Raw genomic sequence first — 23614 nt, forward strand, 5'->3', positions numbered from 1 at the left:
AGACAAGTCATGGCAAAGGATAGGAAAGTGCTTAACATAGAACCGGATATTGAAAATATGATTGGACCATAAACCGACCAACTATTTGCTTTTCTTAACAGTTTAAAAGAAACTGAAGAAAAGGCCATGCAAGAAGGTGGAACCAGAATTCGAAGAAATGCTGAAAAGGTAAATGATTCACCAACAGAAGTTTGAATCTTTTGTCAATTTTGGTGACCATATCTATTAATAAATGTTTACCTGATATACTGAAGTAGTGTAATGCAATTGTGTCATTATTCTGTACTATGTTGTTTTTTCCCTTAATTTCAAAATTCCCCAAGATGATTGTTCCTGGTATATTAATCATTAAGTTAAAACAGAATTTTCCATCGAAATCTCAAAACATGTAATTAATTTACCCACCTTGCTTACAAAAAAAGAGGAAAAAGTAAAAAGGTTGTGTAAGAGAAAGTTTATGCAAACTAAATTCTACTTAAGTTCTACTGATTTTCTGACTTAATATAAATTCATTTTGCTTTGCCTAAATTAAGGGAAAAAAACTTGCCACATAATATAAATTAGACAGGAATAATTTTAAAAAGTAATTCCGGAATCTTTTAAACAGTATATCCACTGACACATTTTATGTATAATTCTTTTGTCGTAGATTGAAGTTATTCACTTTTGCATTAAAGTCATTATACTCTGTGACACATTTATAAAAGTCTTGCTTCTGATGAAATGAAAATCTCAAACAAATATTGAGATTATGGCTTTAAAACTACTCATAATCATTTTTTCCAAGTTATTTAATATTTTCAAATTTCAACCCATTATAAAAAAATTACTCCTTTTGTTAATTGAATAAACTTGATTAGTAATGCTGCCTGGATTTCTTAAATCACCATGGTTATTAAAACCTACTGTCAATGAAAGTGATGCATGGCTGCTTTGTTAAATGCCTAGTTTTTTGTTTGTAAGTCAAAACACCTGAGTTTTAGTCTTATTCCCATTATGCTCTGGGTGTATATAAACAAATAAGTAATCTATTCTCTGGGCCTCAGTTTTCTTGTCAGCAAAGTAAAGGGGTTGGATAGATGATCTCAATTTTACCTTCCCGATGGATTGTGATTCTATGTCCTTCATGCTTTTGTGCTAATACAAGTATGCTATTTTTATGAACTGTGAGACATGTGTTTTCCCAAAGGGAGAAAAAGTCTCATTTTTGATAGTCAAGGACGGACCTTCTACTTCATAATGATACTCAATAAAGTAAAGTTCCCACCTGAAATAGGGTATTCAGAGTTTAAGAAAAAAGCAGCAATCACAATTGTCTATAATTTGTTCAACACTCATGAAGGATCTAAAAAGCAATTTTTTTTTTGTAGTGGTAAGTTTCTGCCTTAATCTTTGGTTCATCTTGTGTTATTCAGCATTTTACTATTCCATAAATACCGAGTTCTTTTCCTTTGTTTTTCATCAGGTCTTGGCTTTATTCCACTTTTCTTCGGTGTGGCTGGGGTTTTGGTGGGATCATTGGACGTGACTGTATTCAATAGGACTGCTTTACAGTGATGGCTCAATATCTGTCCCATAATTAACTTGTTAGTGGATTGCTCACAAGTGTTTCTTTATGAATGAATCATAACTTATAACCTGAAACTGTCATTGTTTCTCTTATGGGAATCATTGAGCATTAATTTTATTACCATGTTGCGATTATTGGGTGCCTGTCTTCTGTGCCCATGTTCCTAGATTGTTGCCATGGGGAAGTTTGGGGCACACCCATTACTCTTCTAAAACCCAAAACCTTCTTATTAGGAGGCCATTAAGATTCTCTTTTAAAGTATCCTAATGAAATGTGACTTTTTAAATAAGATAATTATAGATCTAGAAAAAGTTCTAAAGTACATCTATTCCAGGAACTTCATTGTATATGTAGTTGGTGAGTGTTAGATTTCGGTTCAGTGCGGCTAGGAGACAGATCAAGGTTCAGGCAGAGAAATTTATTAGATCCCCGGCATGGCGGGGATCTGAAGAGAACCTTTAGCCCATCTGACTGATTTGGGCTGGCCTTTAAATAGCATAGGGGCCCGGTATTAACGAGGACAGAGGAAAGGTATTGACTTTTACTCTGTTGGGAGGGGGTCTTGGGGAGGATACCTGTACGTGTTGTAATGCACGTTCTGTCTTCAGGAACAGAGGGTTGGGGTTTTGGCTGTTATCCCAGCGAGGAGACCCATTGGCACTGGCTGGGTTGTAGACTGGGGTCGCTGGTGTGGCAAACAGGGAGACTGATGTCCCAAAGTTCATGGGATTTTGCTACAGTCTCGTGGTAAATTAGAACCACAACCTAGCTGCCCTGCTTTCCTGACTCCAACTCCTGCTCCTTAGGCTCATGTTTCTTTAGCTGAAATGAGAAGAACAGAGTAACACAGCTGAAAAGAAGGTTATAGAAAAGGAATTTTTGGAGATTATATTATTATAATTTATGTTGTCACAGAGTATGTTTATTGGCAGATATCCCTAAGCCTAGAGTAATTGGAAGTATATATTTATTTATTTTTTGATAAATAAAACCCTTATCAGATATTAGAAATTTCAAAACAGAGAGAAACCTGGAAGTAAGGCTAAAGCGTCAGGAAACCTGGGGACAACAAGCCTCTGTTGAATTTTTGCTGAAGTCACAGCCTTTCTAAGTTTTCTAAATAAATACTAGGCTCACTGGTCTTTCTCACTAGGGTAGGGAGTGAAGGAAAATTAGATTCCCTCTTTCTGATGTTTTCAGCTATAATACCAATATCAATAAAGAGGCAGAGTACAGAAACATGATCCACAGAGCCACAGAGAAAGTGGACAAAAGTAAGCATAATGTTGTTGCATACCATGTTAATTCCTTTTCCCCTGAAAACTAGGTTAGATTGTTCTTGACCTGATTCATGTCAAATAGCTTTTAAACATCTTATCTCACAAATTCCATCTTCTGCTCATGGGCAAAAACTTTTTTTGTCTTGTTTACACATTTTGTCATGTCTTTGTTGGAACCTCATAAAAGATTATTTTGCCCATGAATTTAGAACAGAACAACAATTATCTAGTTTTAGCAAATCCTCAGTCTTATTCTTTAAGGTATTTTACCTCTTAATAAATATAACACATAGCAGGTATAGGTACCAAGTAAGTTGATTGTGTAATTACTAATCAATTCTCATTAATTTGCTCTATGTTTTTTATCAATGCTTTCTAGACCTGACAGAATGACAATAAATCTACCATGTAAAGTTTCTGGATTAAAGAGTAGAAAAGTACAAAATGAATTATTTGTGTCTTTTCAAAGGATTTTTGCAAGGAATACGAGAATCAAGTGAGGAGTGGGAGGCTTTTTTGTACACGGGAGAATGACCCAGTCCGTGGCCCCGATGGCAAGATGCATGGCAACAAATGTGCCCTGTGTGCACACATTTTGTGAGTATAAATGTAATTTTTCACAATGTCTCAAATGGTAGAAGTGGAGATCAGCTGGAATGATGGGTAAGAATAATATTGGGGGAAGTTTTTGATATTGAGATCTATTTGAACAGTTTTATGCCTTCCACAAATGATGTCTTCTAGTAAGAAAACATTAAATACAGAGTGGTTTTATTTTCCAGTTGGAAGGCTAGCTAGCTTACAAAATACTTCTTAACATTTTCCCATGTCCTTTGGGATCTTTTGTATGAAATCATAGTACAAAATAGGGATAAAAGTAGGTACAAAGACTGGTTATTTTTTCTTTAGTAATTACCCCATTGTGACAGAATTGATGGGATATTTTAGGAAATTCATATTCAGATGTTAGTTAGGTTACTCTTTTCATTTGGAACATCTATCATTGGGAGAAGGGCAAGTTCCACCATATATAAATGATATCTAAAGATAAGGTCTCAACATACTTACTTTTACTTTCTTTCAGGTCCTTGAGCACTATAAGATCTTTCCTATATGCTGGTCCCTCTACCAGTTCTTCTTCTTAGCTTTGTCCAGCAATGCTTCCTCCTTGTAGGTTGCATGTTAAGATTATCCTTCCTTTTATAAGACCTTCTAAAGTCACTATTCTAAACCCAATCCTTATGATCTTTAATTTTCTTTCATAATTATTATCAAGGTTGTCATTATACGATTATTTTATGACTGTTTGCTGACTATCAGTCTCCTCTACTAGGATATAACTTCAAAGAAGTCAGCGTATGTGTTCACATGGTATACCACTGTATGTTCAGGGCCCAACCCTATGCTTGGCACAAAAATAGTCATTAGCTAATTTTTTTTTTAATTTTTTTATTTTTTATTGACTTTGTAATAATATTACATTAAAAATATATATGTGAGGTCCCATTCAACCCCACCCCCCCACCCCCCCTCTCCCCCCCCCCCCAACAACACTCGTTCCCATCATCATGACACATCCATTGGATTTGGTAAGTACATCTTTGGGCACCTCTGCACCTCATATACATTGGTTCACATCATGGCCCATACTCTCCTCTATTCCATCAAGTGGGCCCTGTGAGGATTTACAATGTCCGGTGATTACCTCTGAAGCACCATCCAGGGCAGCTCCATGTCCCGAAGACGCCTCCACCTCTCATCTCTTCCTGCCTTTCCCCATACCCTTTGTCCATTATGTCCACTTTTCCCAATCCAATGCCACCTCTTCTATGTGGACATTGGATTGGTTGTGTCCATTGCACCTCTATGTCAAGAGGAGGGTCAGATTCCACCTGGATGCTGGATGCAATCCTCCCATTTTCAGTTGTAATCACTCTAGGCTCCATGGTGTGGTGGTTGTCCTTCTTCAACTCCATCTTAGCTGAGTGTGGTAAGTCCAATAAATCAGATTGTAGGTGCTGGAGTCTGTTGAGGCTCAGGATCTGGCTATCACATTGTCAGTCCAGAGATTCAAATCCCCTAAATATATCTTAAACCCCAACATTAACTGCACCTCCAGCACATTAGCATGAAAGTCTTATGTAGGGAGATCCCATCTGAGTCCAGATTCATCACACATAAACACCATTTCCAAAGAGGGGCCATCTGCCCTGGTAGTTAACCCCATCGGCCATGACCATAACTCCCATGGGTCTCTTTAGCCCTCAAAGGAACCAATATCTGGGGGTTGTATCTGCTTTATCTGTCTCTCTGACTCTATTAGCTAATTATTGAATGAATGATTGGACAAATGTATGGATGAAGATCCCTGCTCTGTAGAAACTTAAGACTAATAGCAAAAATAAGGCATGGACATACCTATATACATTGCAAGGAAGAATGAAAGCTATTCCATAAACAAAGAATAGTCGAGTAGGAAATTACTGTGGAAAATGTGGAGCTTGTTTCTATTTGGGGACTGGGATGCCATCTTAAAGGGACAAATTTTAAGCTGGATAGATTTAAAAGAAGGTGCTATGAGAAAAAAGATTACAGCAGAAGGAAATGGTCTGCCCTAAGGGAAAATGCAAGGGGATTTTTAAAAATTCATTTTTAAAAGTTTTATTTTTAAAGAAGGTTTAGATTACATAAATGTTACATTAAAAAATGTATAAGTGATTCCCATATGCACCATTCTCTCCCTCTCTCACACTTTCCCCCATTAACAAACATCCCTCATCAGTGTGGGACATTTGTTACAATTGATAAACACATATTGAAGCGTTGCTACTAACTATGGATTACAGTTTACACTATAGTTTACACACTGTCCTGCACAATTTTGTAGGTTATGACAAAATATACAATGGCCAGTATCCATCACTGCATTGTCATGCAGTACAAGTCCAATGTCCCAAAAATGCCCCAATATTACACCTATTCTTCCTTCTCCCTTCCCTCAGATCCTCTGGTGACCACTGCCTTTATGTCCATGATTAGAGTTCTTGCATTGCTAGAATAATAATAAGTCTATAGAAGAAGAAGAATAAGTCTACTTTCGTCCATTGTTCATTGAGGAAAGAGTAAAGAGTACAATTTAATAAAAGTTGCATGAAAGGAGGTTGAAGGCTGTTTTTCTATCTGCCCCTAAATGATTATTTTGAAACATGAAGATGTGAAGCATCTCCATTCATTTGCCGACTTTTCTTTCTCCAGCAAACGGCGTTTTTCAGAAGAAAAAAATAAAGCAGAAGAAAATCTGAGGAAGGCTGAAGAAAAAGTTAAAGTTAAAAGGGAAACAGAGGTGAGGATTAGTTTGATCAATCTAATCATGATGTGTGTATGTTTATTTTGTGTGAGTGTATGCACATAATTCTAATATGCATTTTCAATATTGGTTAATTTTTCCTCATGTGTAATGCATGTTCTGGAAACTAATTTATAGTTATTGTTTTTGAGACATAGAAGAATAATTATGGCATTACAATTAAAACTGTATTTGGAGGAAATTAATCCTTCACACTTTTAAATGAGGGCAATATACCAAAATGTTATCTGAATTCAAGGTGTGACATATACTCCTCTTCAAACATGTAGTAGCACTTTTGGAGGCTTTAATTTTAAAAGCATTATTAGTATAAAATTTTAGTATGTTCTCTTTCTAAGTATCACTTAACTAGTCATGTGCTTTTTCCACTGCTGCTGTCTTAACTCAGATACCTAATAGTTTTCTTTCATATTGAGGAATTAGCATCTTACCTTGTCTTTATACTTCTAGCCCCCTTCCTCCTCAATCCTTAAGATTGAATGCATCCTCCATGTTCTCATAAAGTAGATGTTCCTATGAACACATTGCATTATGAAATTCCAATGTTTTAAGGTATCATCCTAGAAGGTATTTGAACCATTTTACTCCATGCAGAGCTCCTATTTAATTTATTCCTTCCAGATGGTTATCCAGCCTTCTGTGCCTCAAAGTAGCCCACTTCAACAGGTCATCCTCTGCCTTCGTGTATCTGTGCCTTGTTCTGTAGAAAATTCTTTTCCTCTCTCAATTATTTTAATTTTACCTCTCAAATGTCACTCCATTGATTCTTTTATATTTAATTTTCAACTATAATTATATTTGTGTTTATGTATTATTTATTAATTTATGTATTTGCTTCTTATAGCCATTTAGCTAGTGTCCCAGTCTCCAATGACTCAAATATTCTACACATCTAACTAGATAATCTTTCTAAACCAAAGATTTGATCATGTTCTTCTTTGTAGTATTTATAATTTTTCCACTGGATAATATTAAAAGGCAAATTCCTTTCAAAAGTAAACAAAGCTTTTAGTAATCTAACTGACCTTTAAGGTCTCCTTTTGACCACTTCTCAAACCTTCCTCTTTGTGAGATGAATTCTTTAGGCTCTATATTCACAGACACTATAGAACATCTTAAATAACATATTTTTACATGTTCTTACATGCCTTTATACTTTTAATATCACAATTCCTTTTGGAACACCTTTTTCCTGGACACATCCTCAAGATACAACTCAGATATAAGCTCTTCTTTGAACATTCCATAAATCACTCTTTCTTTTATTTCCATACACACTTCATTCATTCCTGTTATATCCCTTAATTTTTTATATTACAATTATTTGTCCTTTCCACTTAGCTGATAAAGGAGACAACTCCTTTAATAATATTTATTTAATAATATTTATATACCTTTAATTTATTACATTTGTTGAATAATTAAAAGGATGAATATTACAAGGTAAAAAAATCATGATTTTTTTGGTGATTCTGAATCCTAAAAGTTTTATTTATTAATCTTTAGTTCTGCTTTTTCAATGTCATTTAAAATTTGTAAACAAAGAATTATGTGTAAACTGCATCATTTTCATTATTCAGAAACTCTGCAGTGAATATAAGGATCACGCAAAGAATGGAATACTTTTCTGTACTAGAGAAAATGATCCTGTTTATGGTCCAGATGGGAAAATGCACGGCAACTTATGCTCCATGTGTCAAGCCTTCTAGTGAGTATAGAGAATCATATAAATCTAGAGCATCAAGGAAAGAAGCTCCATTAAAGGTAACCTTGTTGAACCAGCCTGTTACATAAATGGGAAAGCTATCATTCCAATAGGGAATGCAGTTGAATAAGTTAAACAAATCAAATTGGTAATAGACCAGAGACAAGTACCTAGAGTTATTTGTTCTAAGATGTCTGGCTTTGCTGGCCTTTAATTTCTTAGCACTGGAACATCCTGACAAACCTGAGCTTGTACTTCCTCACAGCTGAAACTTCATATGTGGACCTGATTTAGCAGGTTAAAAGCATCTTATCATCCATGGGGGTTAGGATCCAAAGTTAGCACTTAATAAATAAATCACTTAGAGTGGAAATTATGCATCAAAAGGCCCTAAACCTCTAAAAAATTACTCTAAATAGTCCTTTACATAATGTGACATTTTTAAGAAGTTAGAACTGACAGTGTGTTTTCCAGATTTGCAATAGTTCTGTTTATCTAGGTTGAGCTCAGATTAAGTAATTGGCTTGCACTTAGAATCCATTGTTTTCTATTTTGATTGATAAGCACATATGGTTGAAATACCAATAGTTAACTGTGAATACAATGCAGTTCTATTTTATAAAGTGAATTTAGGCTCATTTGAGTTATCAGTGCATGGTAATGATTACATTTTTCTACCCTCCACACATTTTGTCCTTTAGATGAAATAGTTATGAGTAGGCAATACATTTATCTTTAATAAATGAAAGCAATGGCAGGATGTGGTGGATAGACCCTGGACTTGAGGAAGATATTGTTTTTAGTTATACTCAGAATATTTCACTCTATGACCTTGGCCAAGGCCTGCTTTGCCTCTCATCTTTTCTGTGAAACAAGGGGACAGTGTCGATGTGCTTTGGTAAGGCCATTTTCAGCCTCAGGTATTATGTCACCATGGTTCTTGGTGGAAATTGATGATGTTTCTTTTCTGACTAAAGGCAAGAAAGTATGGTAGAAAATAAGTTTTCCAAACCCAGTACTACCTTATTTCTCCCAATCTTAATCAGAAACTAGGAAGAAAATTATTTGCAAGGAGGTCATGGTATCTTTTTTTTTTTTTTTCCAATTGAAACCTTTTTATTTGGATATCATCCTAACTATGTTTCTTTATCTAATCATTTTATAATGCTTAAAACCCCTCAGATTCCCCAGAATAGTGAATTATCCTCCAGTATTATTTTACTAATTAAATCATACTAGGACCTGATTTCCTAATAGGGCTGCAGCCAGAGGGAGAGGAGGGATCTTCCAGCCCCAAATGGATCATCTTTTCGTAGTACATAATTTCCTTTTTTTTTCATTATTATCTTTTTTTAAAAGAAACATAGATTACACAAAATGTTACATTAATAAATATAAGAGGTTCCCTTTTACCCCACTCACCACACCCCCTCCCATTCCTCCCACGTCAAAAACCTCTTTCATCAGTGTGGCACATTCATTGCATTTGATAAATACATTTTGGAGCATTGCTACACAGCATGAATTATAGTTTACATTGTAGATTACACTCTCTACCTGTCCATTCAGTGGATTATGGCAGGGTATTTAATGTCCTGCATCTGCCCTTGCAGGACAACTTCAAGTTCAAAAAAATACCCCTATATCACTCCTCTTCTTCTTCCCTCTCCCTTCCCTCAGCAACTCCCGTGGCCACTGTCTCCACTTCAGTGATACAGTTTCTTCCATTCCTAGGGTCACAACAATTGTATACTAGAATACTAGTAAGTCCACTGTAATCCATAATTTATTCCTCCATCCTGAAGATCCTGGGATGGTGATGTCCACTCCACCTCAAAATCGAGAAGGGTTTCAATCTCACATGGCTGAAAGATGGGATTCTCCCACCTGCCATTGTAGACTCTCTCGTTTCCATGGTGTGGTGGTTGGCCATCCTCACCTCTCTGTCAGCAGACTGGTTTAAGTCCAACAAACTGGAGAGGAGGTACTGAAACTCTGCTGAAGCTCACTGCAGGTCATGGTATCTTAAAATACTGGAAGCTCTTTTGTTACTTCTCACTGATGTGAAGTGATAAAAGGGCAAGCCTGCTTCTCCCTAAAGAGGGAGAGCAGAATGGAATAGTGGATATGTGGAGAAGTCATTGACTGTTTTCAGTCCTAATGGATCTTTCTCGTTTTCTCTCGCATTTAGTCAAGCAGAAGCTGAAGAAAAGAAACAAGCTGAAGTAGAAGCAAGGCATAAAAGAGAATCTGATAAGTCTCCTTCATATGCAGTGAGTAGAATCCACCCACTTGGTACTACCTGGCACTATAATTTGAGTACACCTTAGAAAGCTTAAAAGCTAGAATATTACTCTATAAAAGTCTTCAGAAAATAGTAATCCTTTAATCTGGGGAGGCCACTGAGAAGAATGGGAGATTGATATACTGATCAATTATTGCTGCTTTAGAGACAAATGCTGTATAATAAATAACTTATCTGGAGTCTGAAGCACAGAGTTCTTGTTCTAGTTCTATTATTTAGAGACTGTCTTTTCTTGAACAAGCCGTTAAACTCCTCTCATTCTTAGTTTCTGATAAATTGGGCTAGTGATCCTTGCCTTTCCTACTCCAGAGGGTTATTGGAAGGAACTAAGAGATAAATAATATGACTATACTTTATAAACTGTAAAATATATTTGGAATATAAAGTATAATTACTATCTAAACAGGAAAAAAATTCCCCAACTATGATAAATATGGACTTGTGTTAGGAAAGGCTACCTAGACACTAAGGTAAATTTGAGGGCTCTGAAAGATTCGTGAGTTAAGGAAAGAATTTCGGAGTCTTTAGTCTATATTTACGATAAACCTTTAAAAAGCATCAGCACTGCTTCATCATCCCGGGAGACCTCGAACTGGGCCAAATCTAAACGGGTTTCTCTGAAATAGACTGGACTCTACATGGCAGGACATGAGAGAACCAATGAGCAAAGAACCCCAGATTCCAGAATGACTTTCCCCACATTGCCCAGGTCACCTCAAACACATTTGTGATGCTCTCATCTCAGAAAAGAACAGCATAAGTACTGCCATAAACAAGAGGAGCTATGAGCTTTTTCTAACCACTTTCCAGAGAAACTGCATGTATATTTTCTACATAGGAGTATTTCTGAAATTTCATATCTGAATTGGGATAAAAATACCTTGATCTTACAATAAAGGTATGATTTCACCTCTGAAATGCTACAATATTCATTTCCATAGCCTAGCATCAGTGATTATCACTTAGATAATCAAAGGCTCCTAATTTCCCTGCATGATTCTATCTAATACTTATCCAGTTATTCCCCCTTAAGCACAGCTAAAATAATGTTTTCAATATAAATCAGATCACTTAAAACCCTCAAATAGTTCACCATCAACTGTAGGATCAATTTCAGTCTCCTTATCTCTTATTTGGCTCTTTACCTGCATTGACAAATTCATGTTCTGTTTGTGACAGGTGGTTTCCTACCAGTGTTTCTCAGCTTATTTTATTCTCACAATTTTGTATGCTTATTTCTTAAACCATATATATATTTTTAAAGATTTATTTATTTATTTATTTCTCTCCCTTCCCCGCCCTGCCCTGGTTGTCTGTTCTCTGTGTCTATTTGCTGCGTCTTGTTTCTTTGTCCGTTTCTGTTGTCGTCAGCGTCACGGGAAGTGTGGGCAGCGCCATTCCTGGGCAGGCTGCACTTTCTTTGGCGCTGGGCGGCTCTCCTTACCGGGTGCACTCCTTATGCGTGGGGCTCCCCTACGTGGGGACACCCCTACGTTCAAACCATAATTTTTTAATCCAGGAAAATCCGATTTACTCTATACATTCTCACCCAAATTATTCTTTCTTCCTGAAATCTTCCCTGGTTTCTATAATCGGATTTCAGGGTCCCAACCTCTAAATTCTCAGATTTTCCGTACATATATGTGTACATTTATTTTATTCTGCATGGAATATAGTGGAGATTGCTTGTTTTCTGTTTGTGTTATAATGTAATGTTCTATTATGTCTTATTTTTTCCCATCTTTTACCAAATGGTAAGCTTTGTTGAATTCCATGTGAAAGAGACAAAACTAAAATTCTAGGCATAGAGAGACTCAACATTAGTGTTATGCCAATGTAGATATTTTAATCTTCTTAACTGAGTAGCAATGAAATATGTATCCAACTTACTTTCTCTCTCTTGGCAGGAGCTGTGTAGTGAATATCACAAGTTTGTGAGGGATGGAAAATTACCATGCACCAGAGAGAACGACCCCATCCAGGGCCCAGATGGGAAAATGCATGGCAACACTTGCTCCATGTGTGAGACTTTCTTGTAAGTGGGACTGCATCTGGGAAAAAGGATGACTTTGTCCTTAGTTAAGAATTGGGCAAACTTAGGCAAGGGGAGGGTTACAGTCTCTAAACATGCAACTAGTTTTTGTTTATAAATGTGAAAACAGGATGAGTTACATGTTATCTCTGATGTTAAAGTGAGTCCAGTGGGTAAAATTTATGGAAGACAGATTCAAGTTCAATATCAGGAAGAATTTTCTCACTTTTTGAGAATTTCAAAAATGGGCTGACCTACTACAGTTGTAATGGATGATATAGGCAGAGATTTCACTGGCAGAATTAAAGCAAAAGCTAGATAGTTAGTAATCAATGATACATTAGCAAACATTGGAAATTTAGAAAACTACTTCTGGAATAAGATTTAAAACATTAGTCTGTACTTCTTAGCTCTCTGTCCTTGGGCAAGTTATACATTTTATCTGTTAGCCAGTTTTCTTATGTGTCAAGTGGAATATAATAAAAGTTTCTGCTAAGTGCAGTTGTTAGAATTAATAGTATGAACACATGTTTAAGTGTATAGTAAGAAAATAGATATTAACTGTAATTATTAAATGATATTTGATGTCACTTTCAATCTTGAGATTCTATGGTTCTTACTCATATCTTTTTTTTTCACTCCCTGTTAGCCAAGCGGAAGAAAAGAAAAGGAAGGAAGGTGAATCAAGGAATAAAAGACAATCTGAGAATACTTCATTTGAGGTGAATGAACACTGTCTTACAAGTCAGGGGTGTATGGACCTGGGGATCCACAGATAGTGTTCAGGCAATCCATAAATTCCCTTAAACTGTTTGAAACATCTGTACAGTTTGTGTTTACACAATGTGTGTACACATTCATATGCGCATATGTGACTTTTTAAGTTGAGGTTCCATAACTTTAATCAGAATCTTAAATATAGCCATGTCTCCAAAGTTAAAAACCTTTCTAAAATAAAAACATTGTTGAATCTCCTTTTTTAAAAAAAGCCTAAACTCTTCAGCTATTATTCTTGCAATCTGATCCAAACTATGTTTATCATCTCCAACTTATTTCTTTGATTTCATAGGAGTTGTGCAGTGAATACCGCAAATCAATGAGGAATGGACAGCTTCTTTGCACTAGAGAGCATGACCCCATCCAGGGCCAAGATGGGAAAATGTATGGCAACACTTGCTCCATGTGTGATGCCTTCCTGTGAGTAGAGTTGTGTCTACAGGGCTTCTAAGGGAGTGGGGAGAGGGAACTGCTATGGAAGTTTTCAAACAATGGTGAATAATGTGTTTTCCTCTTCAGTGTAGCATTCAGTTCTGGGCACCACATATAAAGGGACAGAAAAAACAAACAAGCAACAGCAAAGTCGAGAACTTTAAGATGGTAACTATTGCCATGGTAAAAGAACTCAGAATAACTTCCAGGACATTTCAGAAGAGACTCAGGATCTTTCATCCAGAGAAGAGAATACTCCATGATAATCATACTAATTGTTTTTAGTTTTCTGAAAGATTATCATCTGGATGAAATAGAATAGATGAGATTTTCAGGTAAAATACCAGAATGATGCCTGGAAAATTTTATGAGTTTTTATGTCTTTCTTCCTGCTTATTCTATGTGAAGTCAGGGGAAAAAATTAAAATGGATGGGAGTTATAGAGAGACAGCTATGGGCTCAAGCTGAAAATACACTTTATTTATTTATTTATTTTTATTTTAAATAACTTTGTTTCAAATTCAAAAAAATAAAAAGAACAGAAAAAGGCAGTTCAACAACTTATGGAAACATCCTTCCTAAAAAAGTTCTTTTTCAGGCACTTTCATCTCATCTAATTCCAATTGTTAACTGTTTTTCCTCTAGTATTCAGAAAGATACACAAATGAACACAGACTAGTTAAATGACATAGCCATGGTCTCCTTATTAATGAGAAAAAATGAAGAAAATAAAATAAATGCTTCATTGTATTTGTATCTCACAAAACCAAACCCCATATTCTTTTTTACCTTTAAAATTAATATAGCACCACCTTTGCTTTTGCTACAAAAACATTATAATGTTGTTGTTAACCATAGTCTATAAATTACATTAGCTACATTTTCCCCATGTCACTATATTCTTAACACCTTGTAATAGAAGATCATTCCTGTATTTATATTAACTATAATCCTCACTGACTACCAAAATCATTGTTATACATTCCCAATATTATCTTCCAGCTCTTCTCTAACTAACATTCATCTTCCCAGACTACTTGTTTCACCCACAATCACATCATACCTACAGTAGGGAAATACTGCTTCCAGAATGAGATTTTGTTGCATAGGAGTTGGATACTCATTTGTAGGGGCCTTAGATTATGACATTAGAATAAATGACATGATAGGTGTCCTCAAACAGGAGTCTTTGATTTTCCTGAATTTAATCTCTGACCCAAAGGATACCCCAATTTATTTTCTATGTGCCCAGCATCTCTGAAATGATTCAATTATTCAGTCTTGGCTGACAGAGAGCAATATAACTCAGCAGATTTCTTTTGTAGCTTTTGAGCAATGGAAGTACTAAAAATCTTTTAGATTGAAGTCAAAACAATTTCCATATAATCATTATTCTCAATATTTACTGAATACATACAAATGATGGTACTTGCCAAGAACTTTGCTCTCTTGTCTCATTTAATCTTTACAAGAACAATATGAAACTAGTTTTGTATTATCACAAATTACAGATGAAAGCTCTAAGTCCCAGAGAAGTTGAGAATGAAGGAAATGTTGACACAGGACATGTGCCTTATGAATAAAATGATATATTTCTCACTGTATGGTGTAGTCAAGATACAATAATTTATCAAGGCCTTTATGAACTTCTGGTAGTTGGTTTACCTATTTTGAGACTTGTTTCTGTCTGTTTTTCTTTACCTCTATGAATCTTTCTCAACAAAGAAACTATTCTGCCATCTAGTGGTCAGCTCTGCTGTTTGCTCTGATAATTTCCTATATGGAAAGAAAACGTTTAAGATTTTTACTCAACTTAAACTCATGGTAAAATTTAGATCAGCATCTATATAAAGAAATATAAAAAAACACATGATTTTTAAGCTATTTCAGTATTTTCCCCCATTAATATAAAATTCCCTATAAAAATAGTTTTATCACTTCAAATTTTATGGTTATGTTAGCCCAGGGTTTTGACTTTCTTAAGAATCATTCTCTCCCAACTAATTTATTGTGCACCTTTACACCACATATTAACAACAGTCTTTTATACTTTTTTAAAAAGTTCTAATTTGATTGATGAGAAAATCTTATGTTGATTGGAACACACAAATATTTTCACAAATAATTTATTTTCTGTCAATACAACATAATTGAATTATTTATTTTATAGAGCTAATTATCCTTTAGTTCTAGTCCCCTGAACTTGATTTGCAACTCTATTAGTTATACAAAATGGCTAAGAACTATCACTCTCACTTCTCTTTCTATCATATGTCTATTTCTGCAGGATTAACTTTCAATAATGTTTACAGTAATGATAATATCAATCCATTATGTCACAATGTCAGTCACTTTATTATGTACCAGACATTGTTCTTATTGCTATATATTTATCAATTCATTTAATCCTCACAAAAATACCATGAGAAAGGTGCTCTACTTACCTCTCCTCCCCTCCCCTCCCTGCCATTTAAAGGTGAGGAAACCAAGGCAGAAAGAGGTTAACGCACTTGCTTCTGTTCTTTATGCAATTTAGCTACTGGGTCTTTCTGCTTAACCACCATGCTGTACTGCCTCCTAGAAACCATGTACTATCATTTTATAAATAGTTATTGCAGATCCAAAAGGATCAGTGAATAAGAAATTATTATTGCAGTATAGAGGCAGGGAAGTTAAATAAATTCTCTTATAATTTATAATGTTATCTAAGTTTATAAATAAGGGATTTACTCTTACACACCATTCATCTTGAGATGAGGTGTTTGACTTTAGTTTATTATCTCCTCAAATTGTGGGTGGCTTCTTTGAGGTTGCTAGGGAATAATCAAAGCAATGATGACATGTGTGAATCAATGATCTGTGAATGTTTAGGATCTCCTTTATTAAGATCCATTTTTTCTTCATCTTTTTTTTTGTTGTTGTTGTTCTATTCCTTATAGTCAACAAGGAGAAAGAGCAAGACCAAAGGCTAAAAGGGAAGCTGGAAAGGTAATTTTCTCAGGGATGCCGATGCTATGCCCTGACATTTTTTTCCTCTACAAAAGCATACTACAGGTCTCCTTAGCATAAATGCTTTCCTACTCATTTTTCATGCCTGAAATTGACACAGAAAACTTTTAACTTGAAAATAATTGTTGTATTCAGAAGCTCCCAGAGTACCAACTGTTTTTTATAATTATTAAAATTTTGAAATTAATTTCATAAAAATTGGAGCATTAACTCTTAGTAAGGTATATTTTCCATATTTGGCTTCTTTTAGATTTCTGCATGGATTATTAATATCAAACTGTGCAATTTACTAATTTCAAGTTTTGCTATTCACACCTCTACTATTTCAAATAGACAGCACAAAATCCTTATAATTCACATCAGTACAATTTACAAAACAATTTTATATATTACCACCCAGCAATGGAGGAAGTGCTAGTTTTTTCAAAAACAATTCACATAATTAAATCCTATGATTTTCCAGTTTTTAAAAAACTCTACCCTCAATACTTCTATAATTTTATAGCCTTGTAAGTAGCAGAACAAAATCTTTCTATGGGTTGACTCTGGATTACTCTCATGAAATAGCCATATATACGATTTACCTTTATTTATTCTACCCCTAATAGCAGTTACAAAAATACAAGTCTAATTATTTGAGAAAATTTGATCCAGTTAAAAAGCCTACTTTTAATTGACTCACTTTTTCAATGACGGTTTATGTTAGCTGGTACCATCTTTTTACTGGTAATTTAGAATTGAAAATTTGTCTCATCCATGATATTTGGTCAGTTGCCAAGTCGTATTAGGTTTTTCAAATAGTGATAACCTATTTCTCCTTCTCTCCAACTCAACTGTTCTTCTCCTGGTTCAAATACTCATTCCTCATCCCTGGACATTATCAGTACACTCCCAGAAAGCTGTCACTTTCTTTCAGGGATCATACTTGTTCCCCCATCCATCTTGTTCTTTTCACAAATTCCAAAACAAAACAAAAAAGAACAAAAAACTTCAGTCCTTAGTCTAAGCACATGTTTTCTCTTCTTTCTCAGCCTCCTAAAAACATATAAAACCTCTGCAAATATTCTCAGCTCCTCCGGAAAGATTTCTTTTCTAGGTCTATTGAATTTCCTCATCTTTGATCTCCCCCAGCTTTCATAGAGTATGGAATGCAACACAATGCAAACTTAAATATGTTTGATTGATCTCTACCAATTTTGTCAGCCTTCTTCCCTACCTAGATTTTAGGCCCACTCAGGAGAGCAATGATGACAATTATTTATAGTTCACTCTAGTGCCAGGACAATTCTGAGTCCGTGATGGCAGCCTTGTAAGTGTTTATCGATGTACTGCTCTATTTAACCATTTTTTCCTTTCTCTCTTTTCTCCAATACTTATTCCTTACTCTGTAAAAGACAAAGATGCAGGAAGAGTAGAAACACTCCCCACCAAGCAAATATTTTCTTCATTTTCCAGGATCTCTGCAGTGAATTTCGGAACCAAGTAAGGAATGGAAAGCTCATATGTACCAGGGAGAATGATCCTGTCCGTGACCCAGATGGCAAAATACATGCAAGCAAGTGTGCCATGTGTGCAAGTTTGTTGTGAGTAGACACCCTCATCTCTCCTACCAGATTCTTTATCATTTATCATCTCCAAGTTTCAGATTCCCTATAATCATGTAGAATGTATGCTGTGGGTTGCATGTTACATCATTAATTTTAAAAGCACATTGATAAGACGTTAAGAAATGGTCATTTAGTGACAATCCTGCAGCCACTGCTGCTGAGTGTAGGCAAAGAGAGGCCAGATGTGGGTTAAGGAGATGATAATAAATGATAATCTCCGGGAGGTAGATAATGAAGACTGTTTGCATTGAATTCAGGGGGTTTCCTATTATTAAGCCATCTAATTGGAGCATGTCTCTTTAGTGATCTCAGTGTTCTGAAAGGTACTTGAGTCACCATCAAGAGATGACCAAATGCTGAGGGCAAATTCCCCTGAGTTAATGATATTTAAAGGACTGGAACTTCTGTTCTCTGCATACATAAGTCACTATCATGTATAATACAAAGATGTAATCATTTCATAACAAATTGGAAATCTATTAATATCTCTAGCCACAGTGGTCAATATTTTTAAATATCCTAGTTGCTTTTCTAGGGAGTAGGGCAATGCCCTATATTACCCTGATGAAATATAGTAATGAAAATTTATTTACTGGTCTGCTATGACATGTTTGTCTTATGCTTTAAGTAACAATCGAAACAAGAAGAATATTTACCTTTGTACTCCAAAAATAATTTCGTAGAAGTGTAGGAGTAATGAAATATTTCTGTGTTGGGTGCTAGGAATTATTTTTCCCCTTCTTTTGCAGCCAACGAGAAGCAAAAGAAAAAGAAGCTGAACCCAGAGCAAAAACTAAAAGAGAAGTTGGAAAGGTAGATGTCCAAGCAGGTTGATACCTCAGTGGTAGGAGGCGGTTTTTCAATTTCTCTGAAACAATAACTCATGGAGTAACTGAAGGTCCTATCTATGAAAAAACTCTGGGTTTTTAGGCCAGGGAATTGAGACACTTTTTCCTAAAGGGCCAGACAGTAAATATTTTAATCTTTGTGGCTGTATGGTCTCTGTGGCAACTACTCAAAACTGTTGTTATAGCTTTAAAGCAGCCATTGATAATATGCAAATGAACTGATATGGCTGAGTTCCAATAAAACTTTATTTACAAAAACAGGTGGTTGACCAGATTTTGCCCCATAGGCCATAGTATGCAGATCCCCTGGTTTAGTCTTTTGTCCTGTTTGTAAACTGAGAAGATTTCAAGTCCAGAGGGGGGGGAAATTGTTCCCCAAGTTATTGAGAATGCCAGTATCAGAACCCTTGTCTTCAGATTTCAAAGTTCTGACAGTTGAAAAGTAGAAAAATAAAATAAAATCCAAACCCAGGCTTCTTGACACTAAATCCAGCACACTTCCTAATACATTATGTTCAATTTTTTAAGAAAGAGGAAGTATCCAGAATGAGAAAGGGTATTGAAGTCAGTCATATACAGAATGATTGAAGTGTCTGGGGTTGTATAGCTCATAGAAGATAATGTAGGGAGCTATGGGGGAAGGACAAGAAAGCTCTCTATAAATATTTGGTGGTCTCATGTGGAGTAAAAAAAATATTCTCTAGCTTTGAGGGAAATAAATACTTCAACTTTGCTGGTCTGAAGAAACATTCTTCTACTTTTTAATGATAATTTAGATAAATAAGCCTTAGGAATAGGAATCCTATAAGCATTAGAGTTATATTCTATGGTTCCCCGAAAGTAGTACTATGGCTAATTTATGGAACTACTTTATAGAAATTTTGGAATGAATCACCTGGGAAGGTCATGAATTCCTCATTATTGCAGGTATTCCCACAGAAATTGGCCAGCTTCTTGGCAAGTATGATGTAAAGGGATTGAGATATGGTATGATTGACCGGACCTGATGAAATTTGTGGGTCTATCCAAAACTGAACCTCTTTGATTCTTTGATGTGTGAATTATTTTACTGCATTATAATATAAAAGATATGCATCACAAAACTCCAAGAAAGGATTGTGGATCTTACTTGAAACTAGATGACTTGCTCTCTTCTGTATGTCACTATAGTTTTCTCAGTTTTAGATTTTCTTTTTTTTTTTAAAATTTCTCTCCCCTTCCCCTCTGCCCTGCCACCCCGGTTGTCTGTTCTCTGTGTCTATTTGCTGCGTTTTCTTTGTCCGCTTCTGTTGTTGTCGGCGGCTCTGGAATCTGTGTTTCTTTTTTGTTGTGTCATCTCTCCATGTGTGTGGCGCCACTCCTGGGCAGGCTGCACTTTCTTTCGCACTGGGCGGCTCTCCCCACGGGGCGCACTCCCCGCGCGTGGGGCTCCCCTACGCAGGGGACACCCCTGCGTGGCAGGGCACTCCCCGCGCTCATCAGCACCGCGTATGGGCCAGCTGCACACGGGTCAAGGAGGCCTGGAGCTTGAACCACAGACCTCCCATGTGGTGTACGGACGCCCCAACCACTGGGCCAAGTCCGCCGCCCAGTTTTAGATTTTCACATATGTTCTTTCCCTCTTCTCTACTCATTCTTTCCACTCAGGTCCACATCCTATCTAGATTATAAGATCTAGTTGTTCTAGCCCCCAATAAAAATCACCCCCACTCCCTTGTGGCTTTTTGTGTGCTGTCTGCTCTCTGTGTCCATTTGCTGTGTGCTCTTCTGTGTTCTTTTTTTTTTTTTTGGCTTGTCTCTCTTTTAGCCTTTTTTGTTGTTGTTGTTGTTGCATCACCTTGCTGAGTAGGCTCTCCATAGCATGTGGACGAACCTGCCTTCACAAGGAGTCGTGAACCCAGGGCCTCCCATATGGTAGACAGGAGCCCAAGTGAGTGAGCCACAACCACTTCCCCCCAATAAAATTTTCTAGTTGTCCTAAACAGTTTTCAGAAACCCAGTTTATTAAGGGAGTCTTGCTTGTATGTAATTACAAGTTCAGTAGGGATTTAGGAGCTGAATATAAAGGAAAAAGAAATACAAAAGTAGTTTGAAGTCCTTTGAGCTAAGTGGAAATTGAATGATGCAAGTGCCAGAAAAAATTCTTCCAGTCGTTTTCTTTTCTTTCCAGGAAGCACTTTGTAGAATGTCAACAAATGAATTTCCATTGAAATACCCAAGTTCTTGCTTTTCTCCCCCCGTCTTTTAGGATACATGCAGTGAATTTCGTAGTCTTTTGCAAAATGGAAGTCTTTTTTGCACACGAGAAAATGATCCTGTGCGTGGCCCAGATGGCAAGACCCATGGCAACAAGTGTGCCATGTGCAAGGCAGTCTTGTGAGTAAACAATGAAGCTTTTGCAGTGGTTGGCAGAGTTGGGGAGGGAAAGAAGTAAGTTGATAATATGTATTGCAATCCTCCTTTCCTTACCTGCAAAAGAATGAAATGATAAATTGTAAACATTTTTAGGTGAATTCTTCTTTAAAAAGGCCCAGATTCATAGTTCTAGAAATAGATAATATATTAGTAGATTATTCCATTCTCTATTAGTTCTGGGGTAGAGCAACCCAATAGATCACAATATCTTCCAGGATAAAATTCTAAGTCCTTTGCTGTCAAGTGAATACATTTAGTGTTCAGTTGGAAAGCATCCTTGGATTTGTAATGTTTCCCCTAAATGTTGATGGTTAAGATCCTTTCTCAGGATTATCCTGGAATTCCCCATTGGGAAGAAAACACACAGATTTTCCTGTCACTCTTACTCCTCTATGTTTTTTGAGCATATCACATGTTTAGGAAAATGGAAGGTAGCTCTTTATGCAAAGTTGGGAAGAACACCTAAAATATTAAAGTAGATCAAGTCATTTGTTGAACACCAACATGTACAATGATTATACAAAGATGAATGAGACACTCTTCTCAGAGATCATACTAGCGATTAAACATGGACATAGTCCAATCAAAAGGAGGAATTTGTAAATTCAAAATGTATACAAAGTATTACGGTATTTCAGGGAGGAAACAATGTTTTATGGGGGAATAGAACTGGACTTTTTAATTTGGATAGGATGTGGACATGAGTGGAAAGAATGAGTACAGAAGAAGAGAAGAAGTGAAGATCTAAAACTGACAGAGCTATAGCTACACACAATAAAGAGCAAGTCATCTAGTTTCAATTAGAAGTTACAAGCTGTACCAGCTTTGAATGTAAAGCCAAGGATTTTAAAGTAAATTCTACATGTTGTGGGAAGCTGCTAAAATTTTTTAGGAGGGAGAGTAAGTGGCATAAATGTTGTTCCTTTAGGAAGATTCATATCAGCAGTAAAAAAGGAGGAAAAGAGAAGGAAGGGAACTAAAATTCAGAATGCTCCTGGTGGGAGGGGGCAGTAGTAATCTAGTGAGAAGTAAGCAGGGAGAGGGGAGTAGAACAGAAGGTGGTTGGGTTATGATGGGAGACATCGCAAAGTTGAAGTCAATGTTTTGTGGCAACAGCTGTATGACCTGGACTAGAGGGAGTAGTTAGAGATGATTTCAAGTTTTCTTCCCCACCAAAGACAGGAAATCAAGAAGGAAGAATGCATTTGGCAAGAGAAGATAATTATTCTGGACCTCATGAATAAGAGGTACTTGGAGATGCCTGGTTGGAGACACCCAGCGAGCACTTATGAAGTGCTAGTTAATTGCTCACCTTGTGTCGGACATGGTTATGCACATGTTGGTCTACATCTACTCTAATGAGAGTCTTCCAGGAAAAGGACTCCACCTAATTCATCTTTTATTTTCAGAGAAGAGTACCTGAACATAGTAGATGTTCAATAAATGCTGATGAATCCTGAACAAATCCAATTTGGTCATATGACGAGAAACTCATTGAAATGTACTCTGTTCTCTCTAATCTATTATTCCTTATCTCCTATTTTCTAACTTCCAGCCAGAGAGAAGATGAAGAAAGAAAAAGGAAAGAAAATGAAGATCAGAGAATTGCTTCAGGACATACCTCCTATGGCAGTGGTGGTGGAAATGGTGAGGTAAGAATAACCTCTAATTTCCATAGGCAGAGTGGGCTCCTCTCTGACGATGGGACTGTGAAGTCATCTATGGTAAAGGTGAATACATTTAGAGTTCAGTTGGAAAGCATCCTTGGATGCTTAATATATCTCCTTAATGGTCAAGGTTAAGATCAGCAATATTTAGCCTCTATAGGTCTCATTTTGTCTTCATTATACCCAATGACTTTATTTCAGTCTCCTGGTCCTTCTTCACAGAGTATTCTAGCCCTCACTCTAATAATAGGTCTCATTAGCATCACTTGTTCTTCATTTTACTTTATTATTCTCTCTTGTCTTGGAAGAAACCACATTTTCGAGGTATCTTTTCCATTGATCCAAACCTGCTATCCAAAATATCGTAAAAGAGCATAGGCTTTGGAATCAGATGGTTTGACCTACAATCCTATGACATGTGAAGCCTTGATAAATTAATTTGAATGAACTCTAGCTTCCTTTATTTAGCAATACTCTTAGAGGGATAAAATAAAATAAATTAGGCAAGTGTTTAGCACATTTACTGAGTCATTTTTAAGTGTCACCATGACAATGTTGCATGTAAGCCCACTCCTTGGGTGTATGAATACGATTTCATAA

The 23614-nt window shown here is 36.2% G+C and overlaps 1 protein-coding gene across 3 annotated transcripts in view; it reads left to right on the top strand.

Moving 5' to 3' along the window:
* SPINK5 (serine peptidase inhibitor Kazal type 5) overlaps nucleotides 1–23614 on the top strand; it is a 72171-nt gene that overhangs the window by 27108 nt on the left and 21449 nt on the right. For all 3 annotated transcript variants that reach the window (XM_012523340.4, XM_071210583.1, XM_071210584.1), the window contains exons 8-20: nucleotides 102–168; nucleotides 3320–3447; nucleotides 6106–6193; nucleotides 7798–7925; nucleotides 10114–10195; nucleotides 12135–12262; nucleotides 12909–12981; nucleotides 13329–13456; nucleotides 16408–16456; nucleotides 17933–18060; nucleotides 18834–18897; nucleotides 21181–21308; nucleotides 22903–22999. In XM_012523340.4, coding sequence (XP_012378794.1) covers nucleotides 102–168; nucleotides 3320–3447; nucleotides 6106–6193; nucleotides 7798–7925; nucleotides 10114–10195; nucleotides 12135–12262; nucleotides 12909–12981; nucleotides 13329–13456; nucleotides 16408–16456; nucleotides 17933–18060; nucleotides 18834–18897; nucleotides 21181–21308; nucleotides 22903–22999 — 1288 coding nt within the window. The remainder of the gene's footprint in view (nucleotides 1–101; nucleotides 169–3319; nucleotides 3448–6105; nucleotides 6194–7797; nucleotides 7926–10113; nucleotides 10196–12134; nucleotides 12263–12908; nucleotides 12982–13328; nucleotides 13457–16407; nucleotides 16457–17932; nucleotides 18061–18833; nucleotides 18898–21180; nucleotides 21309–22902; nucleotides 23000–23614) is intronic.

Source organism: Dasypus novemcinctus, chromosome 2 (genome assembly GCF_030445035.2).
Source record: "Dasypus novemcinctus isolate mDasNov1 chromosome 2, mDasNov1.1.hap2, whole genome shotgun sequence".
Classification (NCBI taxonomy): domain Eukaryota; kingdom Metazoa; phylum Chordata; class Mammalia; order Cingulata; family Dasypodidae; genus Dasypus; species Dasypus novemcinctus.